This window comes from Halichoerus grypus, chromosome 5 (genome assembly GCF_964656455.1).
Source record: "Halichoerus grypus chromosome 5, mHalGry1.hap1.1, whole genome shotgun sequence".
In the NCBI taxonomy this organism is placed as follows: domain Eukaryota; kingdom Metazoa; phylum Chordata; class Mammalia; order Carnivora; family Phocidae; genus Halichoerus; species Halichoerus grypus.
Genome location: NC_135716.1, coordinates 25,979,760 through 25,995,818, shown reverse-complemented (window position 1 = coordinate 25,995,818; position 16,059 = coordinate 25,979,760). Strand labels below are relative to the sequence as shown.

At 36.9% G+C, this 16,059-nt stretch overlaps 1 protein-coding gene across 6 annotated transcripts in view; it reads right to left on the bottom strand.

The window, feature by feature from the left end:
• The window catches only part of CSMD3 (CUB and Sushi multiple domains 3), a 1,190,044-nt gene that overhangs the window by 266,162 nt on the left and 907,823 nt on the right, over positions 1-16,059 (bottom strand). For all 6 annotated transcript variants that reach the window (XM_078072078.1, XM_078072080.1, XM_078072079.1 and 3 more), the window contains one exon: positions 13,603-13,794. In XM_078072078.1, the coding sequence (XP_077928204.1) occupies positions 13,603-13,794 (192 nt within the window). The remainder of the gene's footprint in view (positions 1-13,602; positions 13,795-16,059) is intronic.

Genomic DNA, 16,059 nt, shown 5'->3' with positions numbered 1-16,059 from the left:
GCATAACACTCTCCAGGTCTATCCACGTCGTTGCAAATGGCAAGATTTCATTCCTTTTGATGGCTGCATAATATTCCATTGTATATATACACCACCTCTTCTTTATCCATTCATCTGTTGATGGACATCTTGGCTCTTTCCATAGTTTGGCTATTGTGGACATTGCTGCTATAAACATTGGGGTGCACGTACCCCATTGGAACCCTACATTTGTATCGTTGGGGTAAATACCCAGTAGTGCAATTGCTGGATCATATGGTAGCTCTATTTTCAGCTTTTTGAGGAACCTCCATACTGTTTTCCAGAGTGGCTGCACCAGCTTGCATTCCCACCAACAGTGTAGCAGGGTTCCCCTTTCTCCGCATCCCCGCCAACATCTGTCATTTCCTGACTTGTTCATTTTAGCCATTCTGACTGGTGTGAGGTGGTATATCGTTGAGGTTTTGATTTGGATTTCCCTGATGCTGAGGATGTTGAGCACTTTTTCACGTGTCTGTTGGCCATTTGGATGTCTTCTTTGGAAAAATGTCTGTTTATGTCTTCTGGCCGTTTCTTGATTGGATTATTTGTTCTTTGGGTGTTGAGTTTGATAAGTTCTTTATAGATTTTGGATACTAGCCCTTTATCTGATATGTCATTTGCAAATATCTTCTCCCATTCTGTCGGTTGTCTTTTGGTTTTGCTGACTGTTTCTTTTGCTGTTCAAAAGCTTTTTATCTTGATGAAGTCCCAATAGTTCATTTTTGCCCTTGCTTCCCTTGCTTTTGGCGACGTTTCTAGGAAGAAGTTGCTGCAGCTGAGGTCGAAGAGGTTGCTGCCTGAGTTCTTCTTTAGGATTTTGATGGACTCCTGTCTCACATTGAGGTCTTTCAAGCATTTGGAGTCTATTTTTGTGTGTGGTGTAAGGAAATGGTCCAGTTTCATTCTTCTGCATGTGGCTGTCCAATTTTCCCAACACCATTTGTTGAAGAGACTGTCTTTTTCCATTGGACATTCTTTCCTGCTTTGTCAAAGATGAGTTGACCATAGAGTTGAGGGTCCATTTCTGGGCTCTCTATTCTGTTCCATTGATCTATGTGTCTGTTTTTGTGCCAGGACCATACTGTCTTGATGATGACAGCTTTGTAATAGAGCTGGAAGTCCGGAACTGTGATGCCGCCAGCTTTGCTTTCTTTTTCAACATTCCTCTGGCTAGTCGGGTCTTTTCTGGGTCCATACAAATTTTAGGATTATTTGTTCCATTTCTTTGAAAAAAGTGGATGGTATTTTGATGGGGATTGCATTAAATGTGTAGATTGCTCTAGGTAGCATTGACATCTTCACAATATTTGTTCTTCCAATTCATGAGCATGGAACGTTTTTCCATTTCTTTGTGTCTTCCTCAATTTCTTTCATGAGTATTTTATAGTTTTCTGAGTACAGATCCTTTGCCTCTTTGGTTAGATTTATGCCTAGGTATCTTATGGTTTTGGGTGCAATTGTAAATGGGATCGACTCCTTAATTTCTCTTTCTTCTTTCTTGTTGTTGGTGTATAGGAATGCCACTGATTTCTGTGTATTGATTTTATATCCTGCCACTTTACTGAATTCCTGTATGAGTTCTAGCAGTTTTGGGGTGGAGTCTTTTGAGTTTTCCACATAAAGTATCATATCATCTGCAAAGAGTGAGAGATTGACTTCTTCTTTGCTGATTTGGATGCCTTTTATTTCTTTTTGTTGTCTGATTGCTGTGGCTAGGACTTCTAATACTATGTTGAATAGCAGTGGTGATAGTGGACATCCCTGCTGCATTCTTGACCTTAGGGAGAAAGCTCTCAGTTTTTCCCCATTGAGAATGATATACTCTGTGGGTTTTTCATAGATGGCTTTTATGATATTGAAGTATGTACCCTCTATTCCTATACTCTGAAGAGTTTGATCAAGAAAGAATGCTGTACTTTGTCAAATGCTTTTTCTGCATCTATTGAGAGGATCATATGGTTCTTGTTCTTTCTTTTATTAATGTATTGTATCACATTGATTGATTTGCGGATGTTGAACCAAACTTGCAGCCCAGGGATAAATCCCACTTGGTCGTGGTGAATAATCTTTTTAATGTACTGTTGGATCCTATTGGCTAGTATTTTGGTGAGAATTTCTGCATCCATGTTCATCAAGGAAATTGGTCTATAATTCTCCTTTTTGATGGGGTCTATGTCTGGTTTGGGGATCAAGGTAATGGTGGCCTCATAAAACGAGTTTGGAAGTTTTCCTTCCATTTCTATTTTTTGGAACAGTTTCAGAAGAATAGGTATTAATTCTTCTTTAAATGTTTGGTAGAACTCCCCTGGGAAGCCATCTGGCCCTGGGCTTTTGTTTGTTGGGAGATTTTTGATGACTGCTTCAATTTCCTTAGTGGTTATAGGTCTGTTCAGGTTTTCTATTTCTTCCTGGTTCAGTTTTGGTAGTTGATACATCTCTAGGAATGCATCCATTTCTTCCAGATTATTTAATTTGCTAGCATATAGTGGCTCATAATATGTTCTTATAATTGTATTTCTTTGGTGTTGGTTGTGATCTCTTTCATTCATGGTTTTGTTTATTTGGGTCATTTCTCTTTTCTTTTTGATAAGTCTGGCCAGGGGTTTATCAATCTTGTTAATTCTTTCAAAGAACCAGCTCCTAGTTTCGTTGATCTGTTCTACTGTTCTTTTGGTTTCTATTTCATTGATTTCTGCTCTGATCTTTATTATTTCTCTTCTCCTGCTGGGTTTAGGCTTTATTTGCTGTTCTTTCTCCAGCTCCTTTAGGTGTAGGGTTAGGTTGTGTATTTGAGACCTTTCTTGTTTCTTGAGAAAGGCTTGTATTGCTATATACTTTCCTCTTAGGACTGCCTTTGCTGCATCCCAAAGATTTTGAACAGTTGTGTTTTCATTTTCATTGGTTTCCATGAATTTTTTTAATTCTTCTTTAATTTCCTGGTTGACCCATTCATTCTTTAGTAGGATGCTCTTTAGCCTCCATATATTTGAGTTCTTTCTGACTTTCCTCTTGTGATTGAGTTCTAGTTTCAAAGCACTGTGGTCTGAAAATATGCAGGGAATGATCCCAAACTTTTGGTACCGGTTGAGACCTGATTTGTGACCTAGGATGTGATCTATTCTGGAGAATGTTCCATGGGCACTAGAGAAGAATGCGTATTCTTTTGCTTTGGGATGGAATGTTCTGAATATATCTGTGAAGTCCATTTGGTCCAATGTGTCATTTAAAGTCTTTATTTCCCTGTTGATCTTTTGCTTAGATGATCTGTCCATTTCAGTGAGGGGGGATGTTAAAGTCCCCCACTATTATTGTATTGTTGTCAATGTGTTTCTTTGCTTTTGTTATTAATTGTCTTATATAATTGGCTGTTCCCATGTTAGGGGCATAGATATTAAAATTGTTAGATCTTGTTGGATAGACCCTTTAAGTATGATATAGTGTCCTTCCTCATCTCTTATTACAGTCTTTGGTTTAAAATCTAATTTGTCTGATATAAGGATTGCCACCCCAGCTTTCTTTTGGTGTCCATTAGCATGGTAAATGGTTTTCCACTCACCCACTTTCAATCTGGGGTTGCTTTGGGTCTAAAATGAGTCTCTTGCAGACAGCATATCGATGGTCTTGTTTTTTTATCCAATCTCATGGCCTGTGTCTTTTGATTGGGGCATTTAGCCCATTTACATTCAGGGTAACTATTTGAAGATATGAATTTAGTGCCATCGTCTTGCCTGTAAGGTGACTGTTACCGTATATTGTGTGTGTTCCTTTCTGGTCTATGTTGCTTTTAGGCTCTCTCTCTGCTTAGAGGACCCCTTTCAATATTTCTTGTAGGGCTGGTTTTGTGTTTGCAAATTCCTTTAGTTTTTGTTTGTCCTGGAAGCTTTTTATTTCTCCTTTTTTATCTCTCCTATTTTTTGAATGACAGCCTAGCTGGATATAGTATTCTTGGCTGCATATTTTTCTCATTTAGTGCTCTGAATATATCATGTCAGTCCTTTTTGGCCTGCCAGGTCTCTGTGGATAGGTCTGTTGCCAGTCTAATATTTCTACCATTGTAGGTTACATATCTCTTCTTCCGAGCTGCTTTCAGGATTTTTCTTTGTCTCTGAGACTCATAAGTTTTACTATTAGATGTTGGGGTATTGACCTATTTTTATTGATTTTGAGAGGGGTTCTCTGTACCTCCTGGATTTTGGTGCCTGTTTCTTTCCCCAAATTAGGGAAGTTCTCTGCTATAATTTGCTCCAATATACCTTCTGCCCCTCTCTCTCTTTCTTCTTCTTCTGGGATCCCAATTATTCTAATGTTGTTTTGTCTTATGGTATCGCTTATCTCTCGAATTCTGCCCTTGTGATCCAGTAGTTGTTTATCTCTCTTTTTCTCAGCTTCTTTATTTTCCATCATTTGGTCTTCTATCTCACTGATTCTTTCTTCTGCCTCATTTATCCTAGCAGTTAGAACCTCCATTTTTGATTGCACATCATTAATATCCTTTTTGATTTCAACTTGGTTAGATTTTAGTTCTTTTATTTCTCCAGAAAGGATTTCTCTAATAACTTCCATGCTTTTTTCAAGCCCAGCTAGTATCTTTAAAATCATCATTCTGAACTCTACTTCCGACATCTTACTAATGTCATCTTGATTAGGCCCCTGACAGTCAGTACTGCCTCTTGTTCTTTTTGTTGAGGTGATTTTTTCCGTCTTGTCATTTTGTACAGAGGAGAATAGATGAGTGTGAGAACAAAATGCTAACAGGGTAACAATGACCCCAGAAAATAGACACTAAACAAATCAGAAAAGACCTGAAATTGGGGGAAAAGAAAGGGAAAGAAAGAAAAAAGAAAAAGAAAAAAAAAAAGAAAAAGGAAAAGATAAAAACAAACAAAAACAAAACAAAACAAAACAAACAGAATATGATCAAATATGATCAGGCTGGTGCATAGATCAGTGCCACACACTAGACTTTGGGTGTATTTTGGTCTGTTAGAAGAAAGTGCCTCCCAAAATTTTAAAGAAAGAAAAACTCATATATGTACAAAAATAAAGGTTAATACGATGAAGGGATGGAATATGACTATAAAGATGAAAATCATAAAAGATTTTATAAAAGGAATTGATACGAAGTTGGTTGAAAAAAGAAAGAAGAGGATTTAAAAAAAAAAGCGGGGAGAGAATGTGATCAGGCAGGAGACTAGAATAAAACCATATACTAGAGATTTAGGGTATATTTTGATTTGTTAGAAGAAACTGTATCTCAAAATTTTGAGGAGAGAACAACTTATATATTTTTACCAAAAATAAGGGTAACTACTATGAAGGGATAGACTATGACTCTAAAAATGAAAAACAAAAAAATATTTTTTAAAAAAGGGATTGATAAGATGTGGTTGAAAAAGGGAAAAAGAAAAATTCAAAAAAAAAAACAACTAACTTTGAAAGACTAAAGAATCATGGTAAAAAAGCCATGAATTCTATGTGCAGTATTCCCCTAGTGCTGGAGTTCTGCCATTCTCATTGATCGGTAAACTTGGTCTTGGCTGGCTGTTCTTGCTGATCTTCTGGGGGAGGGGCCTGTTGCCATGGTTCCCAAATGTCTTTGCCGGAGGCAGAATTGCCCCACCCTTGCCAGTTCTGGGCTAAATAATCTGCTCGGGTTTGCTCTCCGTAGCTTTTGTTCCCTGCAAGCTTTCCGTACAGTTTTGGAGGATGAGAGTGAAATGGCAGCCTCCCAATCTCCACCCCGGAGGAGCTGAGAACTCGGGGCCCCACTCCTCAGTGCACCCCCAGAGAAAAGCAGTCAGTCACTCCCATCTCCCTGGTCTCCGGCCGCACTCCGTGCTCACCCGGCCTGTGACCGAGCGTTTGTATCTCTGGTACCCGACCCCATGTGGAGTCTCCAAATCCAGCAGATCCCTGTGGTGCTCTCCCATGCCACTCCTCCCAGGGGAGGAAGGGGAGTCTCCCCAGATCTGTTGCTTGTTGGGTCCCTGCTGGAGGAGCAGTGGCCCGACTGTGCTGCGGATCACAGTTAATGGCAACCCCGAGCTGAGGGCCCGCTCCTAGGCTCCGTCTCTGCAGCCGGCATCCCTGCTCCAATACCTGGGAGCTCTGCTGCACTCAGGCACCCCCGGTCTTTCTGTGACCCCGAAGGTCCTGAGACCACACTGTCCCAGAGAGGGTTCCACCCCCGCTTAGCCACTGGAGCGACGTCCCTCAGCGGAGCAGACTTCTAAAAGTTCCAATTTTGTGCTCTGTGGCTCTATCACTTGCCAGTAGGAGCTGACGGAGGCCCCCTCCCCCCGCCATCTATCTTCCCGAATATCGCCTTGGATTCACTTCTCCTCACGCCCTACCTTCCAGAATGTGGTCGCTTTTCTGTTCAGAGAGTTGTTGCTATTCTTTTCTTTGATCTCCTGTTGAGTTCGTAGGTGTTCAGAATGGTTTGATCCCTATCTAGCTGAATTCCTGGGACCAGACGAAACCCAGGTCTCCTACTCCTCTGCCATCTTGCTCCGCCCACTGAAGTCTGTATTTAACAGTTTATGATTGAAAATAATATATAGAATTGGCAGCTTCAGAAAAAATAGAGCCATGAAGATAAGGAGGACCCCAGTCGTGGAGTGGGACAGTGGGGATATAAACACACACACACACACACACACACACACAGGAAAGAGAGATTCAGATCATGTTCGCATGATGTCTCAGAAATGTAATCAGCGCACCAACATTCTTCTCTTATCTGAGTTTTAAAATTATAGTTTTCTCACATAAATTTTACCATTCAGTTATCAGACATTTTGGATTCTTTTGACAGCAACAAACTGGTTTTGGAAGAAGGAGAGTTTTGGTTCTAGCAACAATTTCATTCAGATCTCTGTTCTTTGCCTGAGTATAGATATGCAAAATCATCACTATAATTTGGTAATGTCTGCCATCTAAATTATGGATGTCTGCTAGTACATTTCTCCACACCCCTCCACTACCCTTGCCTCAGCATCTAAGTGAGAGTAGATAACCTCAGTCCCTACTCTATTGAGAATATTTATTTGCTCAGACTTAATTTATTCACCACTGCTTACCTATCATCTGCACTTTTTTGTGGATCTTACCAAATGATTAGACATAAATATGTCAACTTTCTATAGTCCCCTCTCTTCAAATTTCAGTGTCTCCTGAATATTTCTCTCTACAACCAGAGGATGAAGATTCCCTCCTATTAATCAGGATAATACCCTCAACCTGCTCACACAATCACTCTTCCTTCTCTGGAATCTTGGTTCATTTATCACTTTCAATTTCTCTGGCTTAATCCCCTTTGTCCACAGACATGTCAGGAAGTCTTTCATCCAAAAAATAAAACAAAGTTCCTTATGACCTATTTCTTTTCACTTTTTTTTTTTTCAACTGAAAATGTTGAGTTTTACCTGATGATTAAGAAATGCCCTCACGTTGCTGGAGTGGGGGGTGGGGTGGGAGGAATGGGGTGACTGGGTGATAGACACTGGGGAGGGTATGTGCTCTGGTAAGTGCTGTGAATTGTGCAAGACTGTTGAATCTCAGATCTGTACCTCTGAAACAAATAATGCAATATATGTTAAGAAAAAAAAAAAAAGAAGAAGAAGATAGCAGGAGGGGAAGAATGAAGGGGGGGAAATCGGAGGGGGAGACAAACCATGAGAGACGATGGACTCTGAAAAACAAACTGAGGGTTCTGGAGGGGAGGGGGGTGGGAGGATGGGTTAGCCTGGTGATGGGTATTAAAGAGGGCACGTTCTGCATGGAGCATTGGGTGTTATGCACAAACAATGAATCATGGAACACTACATCTAAAACTAATGATGTAATGTATGGTGATTAACATAACAATAAAAAATTAAAAAAAAAAAAAAGAAATGCCCTCACCCTTTTGTGTTGGTTAAATGAGCTTACTGTGAGGAACCACCCTTCCCCATATGACTGAGATAAAACTCACTTATCATGTATGAGATAGGACCCCTTAAAGGAACCCCCTTATTTTCCTGTGATAAGACCCTGTAGATTACCATTCTTTCACTCAAATGATTAGCTGAATTCACTCATTAATAGGAATAATATGCTTGTAACCAAACTTTGGTTAAGCTTTCATCCTTCCTCTGAGCTCCTGAACTTTGGTCCACCTTCAGCCTTGAGCCAGCACACAACACCTCCTGAGAACAGGATGGACTTGGAAGACATCATTCTCTGCTCTACTGATGGATTGAGGCACCCTTTCATCCCATTTCCTCCTACCTGGTTCTTTCTAGCCTTATATACTCCACTCTATACAAGAAGAATCCCTTTTGCCTAACTCTTGAGATGCTTGTAGATCATACGGTCACATTGTTCTTCCTATCACAATGGTTCCGCCCACAACACCCACACTGCAATAGTTCTTTAAAAATAAAAGTCTCTCCTTATTTATTTATAATTTGTTTTTTATTTTACAACTAAGAGTTTGAAAAGGAGGTCTAATCTCATTGGCTCTTTCTTTACCTGGGTGCTATATTTACATATAGGCAGACTAACATGATTAGCAAAGCAGGTGACCACTAGGAAAAAAAATGTCCAAGAAAAGCACTGAAGTATTCATCCTGAGAAAACTTATATTTGGGTTTAGAATTGTTTTTCTTTTAAATTATATTTACAGAGACATAATAACACTTTTGTTGCTTAAGGACTCAAAGATGGCTTTATTAGGTTCTTCCCGCCTCTAGTTCCCTCTCCAAACATTGCTATCTCCCTCAGCCTCTCTGCCCCCAACACAATCGCTTCCTATCCTAGCTTGGAATGACTTTTGTATTGATTGATTTTATTTTTCTCGTCATATCTGTAGCCTTTCTTCAGGGTTGACTTTCACTTTAAATTCATTCTCCTTGTTGGAACTCCACTTCTAATTTTCTTCTAGTGTCTTTGTACAGACTTCAGTTTTATTGCCACGTGTGTCTTCTTCTATTTCATCTTATAATTGTAGTGTTCTCCTGAGTTCTTTGCCTAGTCAACTCTGATTTCTGCTCTGTTACATTTTTCCATGTTGACCATATCCAATTTTTTAATTCTAAGCCATATGCCCAAATGCTCACTAGCTCTCTCTACCTGATAGCCTATGGGTACATCAAACACAGAGTATCTGACATATCCAAACCTCAACTCAAATTTGTTTCTTCTTTTGCATTTCTAAGTTGTTTGATTAGTGCTGTCATCCACCTATATTCCCAAGCTAGAGGCTTAAGATTCTTCTCTTTTCCTTGCTGCATCCATGTGCCAATCCATCAAGAAGCACTACCAAGACTCTGCATCATAGATCCTCATAGATATATTTCAACCTATTCCTCTTTCCTTCCTGCTACCATATTTCTAGATCTGATTCTTATCGGCCTCCTGAATTATTGCAATGGCTTCTTGTTTCCCATGCCTCTGGTTTCCTCCAATTCATCTTTCTCCCAATAAAAACATCTAATCATACTATGCCTATGCACATAATTCTGCAGTTGGTTCACACTGCCTGAATGATAATGCCCCAACTCCAATACAATTTTTATGACCTGACCCTTGCAACCTTCCCAATTGCATCAACCACCACTCTAGACACATAATTTACACTCAAATACTATCAAACTGCTTCTAGTTCCTGGCACTTCTATGCCTTTGCCCATGCTATTCATTTCAGCTGAAATGTATTTTCTCCTCTACATATATAGAACTCTTATGTGTCAAGATTTGTCACTGCCTCCAGAAAGTTTTCCTGGAAATTCCCAGCCTGGACTCTACTTCAGCTCTCTTCAACTTTCTCCAGTATGCACAACAACCTTTATCTCCATCATTTCCCTTACCATATGTACTTAAATATTATATTCAGGTGTCTGCATTCATCACTAATCTGTAAGCTAAAGACTGTTTCTTATATGTTATTTTAAACCTGGGATTCAGCACATACTACACATCCCATAAAAGTTTGTGGAATTGCTAGTGGCTCCTTGTATTGATTATGAAAATAGTAAAAATAACTGGGGATGAATGAACAATCTAATTTGTAGCTATGTATTTTGATAAAAATAATAGCATATTTTATCTTTAGAACTTGTAAACTTATATGTGAATTTGAGAAAAATAGAAAAATATGTGTAATAATGGCAAATGTATATATGTATGTAAATATGTACAAAAGAAGAATGATAGCAAAATGTTCTCTGTGGTTTTTTTTCCCCACAAACTATGGTAGTGGAATTATGTGTAATTTGGGGGAGCCTAGGAGAGCACATTTGTTTCAATTTTCCTTATCTTTCACAGGAAATATTGGTCTTTTTTTTTTTAAGATTTTATTTTATTTATTTGAAAGAGAGAGAGAGTGAGTGAGAGAGAGAGCTTGAGCAAGGGGAGGGGAAGAAACAGACTCCCCGGCTGAGCAGGGATCCCAACATGGGGCTCCATCCTAGGACCCTGGGATCATGACCTGAGCCAAAGGCAGACGCTTAATCCACTGAGCCATCCAGGCACCCTGGTCTTTTTTATTGTCAGAAATTGTATACACATGCACACGTCCATATATATATGTTTATATCCTTTATCACAAAAGATATAGGGAAGATCATCTAAAAATTCTTTTGATGCCATTATTTAAGTAATTTACCGAAGTTTTTCCAATATAGTTCATTGTTGTAGTTGATTTTGGAAATCTACAAAAGCCACTGAGACAAGTAGAGATATTATCTGACATTTGTATATCCCAAATATTGAGTAAAGAAAATTTTCTTTGCCTTAAAAATACTAAACTTTAAATAGCATTTGGAAAATACATTTTTATTTTTATGTATCTAATCATCAAGCATCCAGAATAAGATTCTCCTTAAGTTAAATGGATTTATGAATTAAATTTTTAGTTAGGTTCCATGGAACCTAACCTAACCTAAAATGATTTGGTCTGAGTGTCGTTTCTCAAGAAGCAGTTACACAGGCAACCACTGACAACTGTTTTCCAATCTTAATTTTTTTGACCCCATTTAGGTTTATTTGTGTATACGGACTTTAGCAGCAGCCCACCACACTAATGTCTTTGTATTTGCCTTCATATCTAGTGCTACTACTTTCCCTCTGGCAATGTCAAAGTATTCTTCACAATGTCAATTTTGTTGGAATGAATTCCATTAACTCTCTTAAAGATGACGTCCCTCTATCTGGTACTTGCTTAAAGGCTAACTACTTCTCTATGCAAGCAAAATGCTTTATACTCCAGGGTCTGAGACATAGACTTATGGAGTTTCTAAAAATTTCAGGGTTTAATCTTTGGCATAGTATTTCCAATCATGGAGTTCTTTCTTATCAGTTTCAGAGGTCAAGATTTGTGCAGCCTTAGCAATTTTTCAGACTTTTTTTTTTAGGTTATTTTCTTCCTCAGAGAAGCTCTAATGCATATCTTCTCCTCAAGCTATCTTTCCTACCAAAAAATAATACACAGCACCAATCCATAAAAAAACTTTCCACAACCTGTTCAATTTAAGAAAGATTTAGTGTTTCACTATTTTTTTCCCCTAGAATTAGGACTTGCAAGTTTAAGTCTTGTCTACAAATGGAATTTTATAATAGCCTATCACAAAACTCTTTCATCCTTTATGTTTTGTATTTTAGTGTTTTCTAGAATTCTAGTGTAAGGCTGTTGGATATTTTAGCATTCTAAACATAATAACAGTTGACATTATATAGCCTTCTGGTAATTCTAATAAGCAACACCCTTTAACTAGTTTGAAGAGTTATAATAAATCAAAAACTCCTATAGTAAGTCTGTAGTATTCTATCATTTCTTCTTTACACAAAGATTCTCTTTATGAGATAGTCAAATTCCAATTGTTTGGAATGAGGTGTTTTAATTTAATTGGATTTTTTTAGGTTAACTGAATAGTAAACAAACAAATGAAAAGTTCATTCTTTTTCTTTGAAAATGTTTCTTAACTGTATTTTATTCCTTGTTTTTATAAGTGTATTTATGGTAAATGTAAATTAATCAATGCTTGATGGTCTAGAATCTTGCCGTGGTACATGAAGAGCAACATAAATGTGAAATGGAAATAATGAAGAGTAAAGGGGAATATGGCTAAATTTGAACTGGTTCAAGCTATGTCCTTATTTTGTGCCTTTTTTTTTGAGTTTATTTAATAAGCTTTTTTCTTGTTATCTGCTTCATTTTCTACAGAAGTTTAGAACTGTCATTACTCCCTGGCTGGTTTGAGCCTTTAGATATGTCTTGCTTTATGCATTAACTGTTTTTAAAAATGCCAACATGTAAAATACAGAAAATATGATATGAAAATATAGACTGTTTTTTTTAGCTTTAATTTCACTAGAAAGGTTCACAAGAAAAGGGAACTTCTTTGTTGTGTTTTACTGCTAAATCCTCCATGTTTAGAACAATGCCTAGGACACACTAAATGACTAATGAATTTGAGCTTGCAATTCTTGCATATGAAGTTATAAGATGGGGTAAAAAGAATCTGAATTGAGTGCTTGAGTTTGTTCCCTTCTGACTGAAGTACTAAACACTTTACCTATTACCATGTGACTCAAAAAAATCACTATGAATGCTTACTGAAAATGCATTTATGATTTGGGCATAAGTGAATAAAAATAAGGTTTTGTTTCCTAAATGTGCTAGATTTGCATATACTGAATGTTATAAGAAATACAACCATGAATGAATGGATATGGAATCTTTTCTCAAGTTGCTTGCAGTATAGTAAGAGAGAATGTATAAAGAAATAAAATTTTGAATAAAGAGAACATACTTTGGTCAAAATCTATTGTAAATTCAAGATGACACCAGTTCTAAAAAACTTGAAGTAAAAGGTTTGAGATTAGACAATTTTAATTTTAAAAACTTAATAATGAGATTTTTAAAAGATTATATATCAGGTTTTATGCTAAAGGTGGTAGGTACATTCCCTTAACTTTTCTCATACCAGTAGAGATATAGTATGTATCTTAATTTTCTAGAGTCTAGTTTGAAGGATCAAGAACTGAGCATGGAGGCAAAAGGCAGATAGTTGGAAGTATGAACCAAGTTGCTGCAAATCTTAGATTACCAAAATAAAAACACATTTTAGTATTCATGAATTGAATATAAAGCCAAGGCTTTGAAACTAAACTCAAACATAAGTTTTGATAACATTTTCTTTCTTACAAGAAATAGCTATTAGAGACACAAGATGAATATGGCCCATTTCAAATGCAGAATCTGAATCTACGGTTTAAATTTTAAAAGCAGTGGATAACTACATTTATATAGTAGATAATGGAAAATTGAGACTTTTCAAGACCTTTAATTCTTAACTCTTTTTTTTTTTTTTTTTTGGTCAGGATCTTTAAACCATTGAGAATCTAATGAAATTATAGACTCTCTCCTTAGGAAAAAAATTATGATCATTTAACATTTTGTGCATTTTGGGGGGGTTCATAGATCTCTGAAATCTTAGATCCCATATAGAACCTATTCCAGAATCTTGTTCTTAATAACATCAATACCCATTTTATCCTTTATACTTATATAAAATGTTAATTGTTCTTTAATCATACCTATACAGACTGGTGGGCTGGGCTGCCAGAAGTATCGATTTTCTACCTGAATGCAGGTTATTCTTTCCTCTCCTTGAAGCTCATATCCTGGGTCACATTGAAAAACAACAGTGTCCCCAGGTTCTCGTCCATCCCCATTTCGAGTCCCATTCATGGGAACCCCTGGGTCACGGCACGCAGTGGCAACAGAACCTATCAAAAGACAGAAACAGACCTTTAATTTTGATGCTACCAAAATCAATTTCAAAGTTCCAGACTTTACAGTTTAGAACCTTCCTCATATCTATGTGCTTTTAGAAATTTAACTTAAGAAATGCTTGAGGCGATTTTTCAGTCCCTACCCCAAAAAATAATTTTAACTGTTTTTTGTTCATTTTTGTGCTAACTTGTTTCAGGAAGAGGCATGACATTTTAGTAGCTAAATAATAGATTTCCTAAAAATTATTAGATGCTCTGTGAAAGACTGCAGAGGATGCAAAGAAAACCACAGAGAGCTTTCTCTGCAAGGGATCTATTCCATAAGGGACTTGTATCTAGAATACATGAAGAACTCTTAAAACTCAAGTGTGGTCTAGGGAGAGGAAGAAGAAAAAACATCCAGTTAAAAAATGGACAAAACCATTTCAATGAAGAGGATACTGGATGGTACATGAAAAGATTTGTTAAACATCGTTAACCATTAGGAAAATGCAAATTAAAACTGCAATGAGATATTACTATATACCTACCAAATCAGCTAAAATAAAAAATAAGATCACTGAATGCTGGCAAGGTTCTGAAGAAAATGAAATTACTCATGCATTGCTGTTGGGAATATAAAATGCTATAGCCACTCTGGAAAGAAGTATGGTAGTTTCTTGCAAGACTAAACATGTGCTTATCATACAGCTCAGTAATTACATTTTTGTACATTTATCCCAGAGAGATGAAGACATGATCACATAAAAACCTGAACACATATTTATTCATAGAAGCTAAAAAGTAGGAACAACCCAAATGTCCTTCAACAAGTGAATGATTAAACTGTCTATTCATACCATGGAATATTACTCAGCAATAAAAAGGAATGACAATACATGTGACAAATTAAGTGGATCTGAAAGGAATTATGCAGAGTGAAAAAATATAATATCAAATGGTTACATACTATATGACTTTATTTATGTAACATTCTTTTTTTTTAAAGTAAATGGTGTGTTTTTTTTTTAAGATTTTTTTAATTTATTTATTTGACAGAGAGAGAGAGACAATGAGAGAGGGAACACAAGCAGGGGGAGTGGGAGAGGGAGAAGCAGGCTTCCCGCTGAGCAGGGAGCCCGATGGGGGGCTAGATCCCAGGACCCTGGGATCATGACCTGAGCCGAAGGCAGACGCTTAACGACTGAGCCACCCAGGTGCCCCTTATGTAACGTTCTTGAAGAGATAAAATCAGAAAGTTGGAAAACAGATTAGTGTGTACCAGAGGTTATTTGGGGAGGGGATGGAAGGCTGTGACCATGGCTATAAAAGATAACATGAGGGATCCTTGTGATGAACTCTACTATGTCTTTACCATGATGGTGGTGGTCATACAAATCTACATAGAACTAAATAGATATATACACATAGATATATGTAAAATTCAAAAAATTTAAATAAGATTGATAGATTGTACCAAAGTCAATTTTCTGGTTGGGATACTGTGCTACAGTTATGCAAGAAGTTGTCATTGCAGGAAACTGGGTGAAGAGTATACAGGATCTCTTTATTATTTCTTACAACTGCATATAAAAGTGTCTAAAAATAAAATGTTAAAAAGGTAATTAGAGAAGAGGAGAGTAGTATGAGACCATAGGAAAGTAACTGTTCTTCTATATACAGTATATGACACATTTAATAATAGTTAACTCCAATTATTCAGGTTAATGGAACAAAATATTATTTTGAATTGCCATAAAGTAGATTTACCCCAAAGCATATGGCAATTAAGTATCAAGACAAAGAAGCTATTAAAATTTCCATTTAAACTATTATTAAACTATAATCATAAATGTAGGATTCAGCACTTGTATAAATTATTTTTTAAGTTGCATATTAAACTAATGACACAAATTGCTGGATTACAGACACATAACTGGCATTCACTCATTCATTCACTTACTAACTTAATATATTCCAAGCATTGTGCTAGGTTCTAGGAATACAAAGAAAAAATGAGCAGAACAAATAGAACTGAACAGACTTCAAATTATTTTGCATATTGGTGGTACTAATAATGAGATTCTATTATAAACATCCTGAGTGGGTAGGTAGTTACATAGATACATAGGTAGGTAGGTAGAGATAGATAGATGATAGATGATAGATAGATAGATAGATGATAGATAGATGATAGATAGATAGATAGATAGATAGATTCATCAATATATCAATCTGTTAATCTGTCTAGTAAACTTGTTATAGCTCAATACACATACA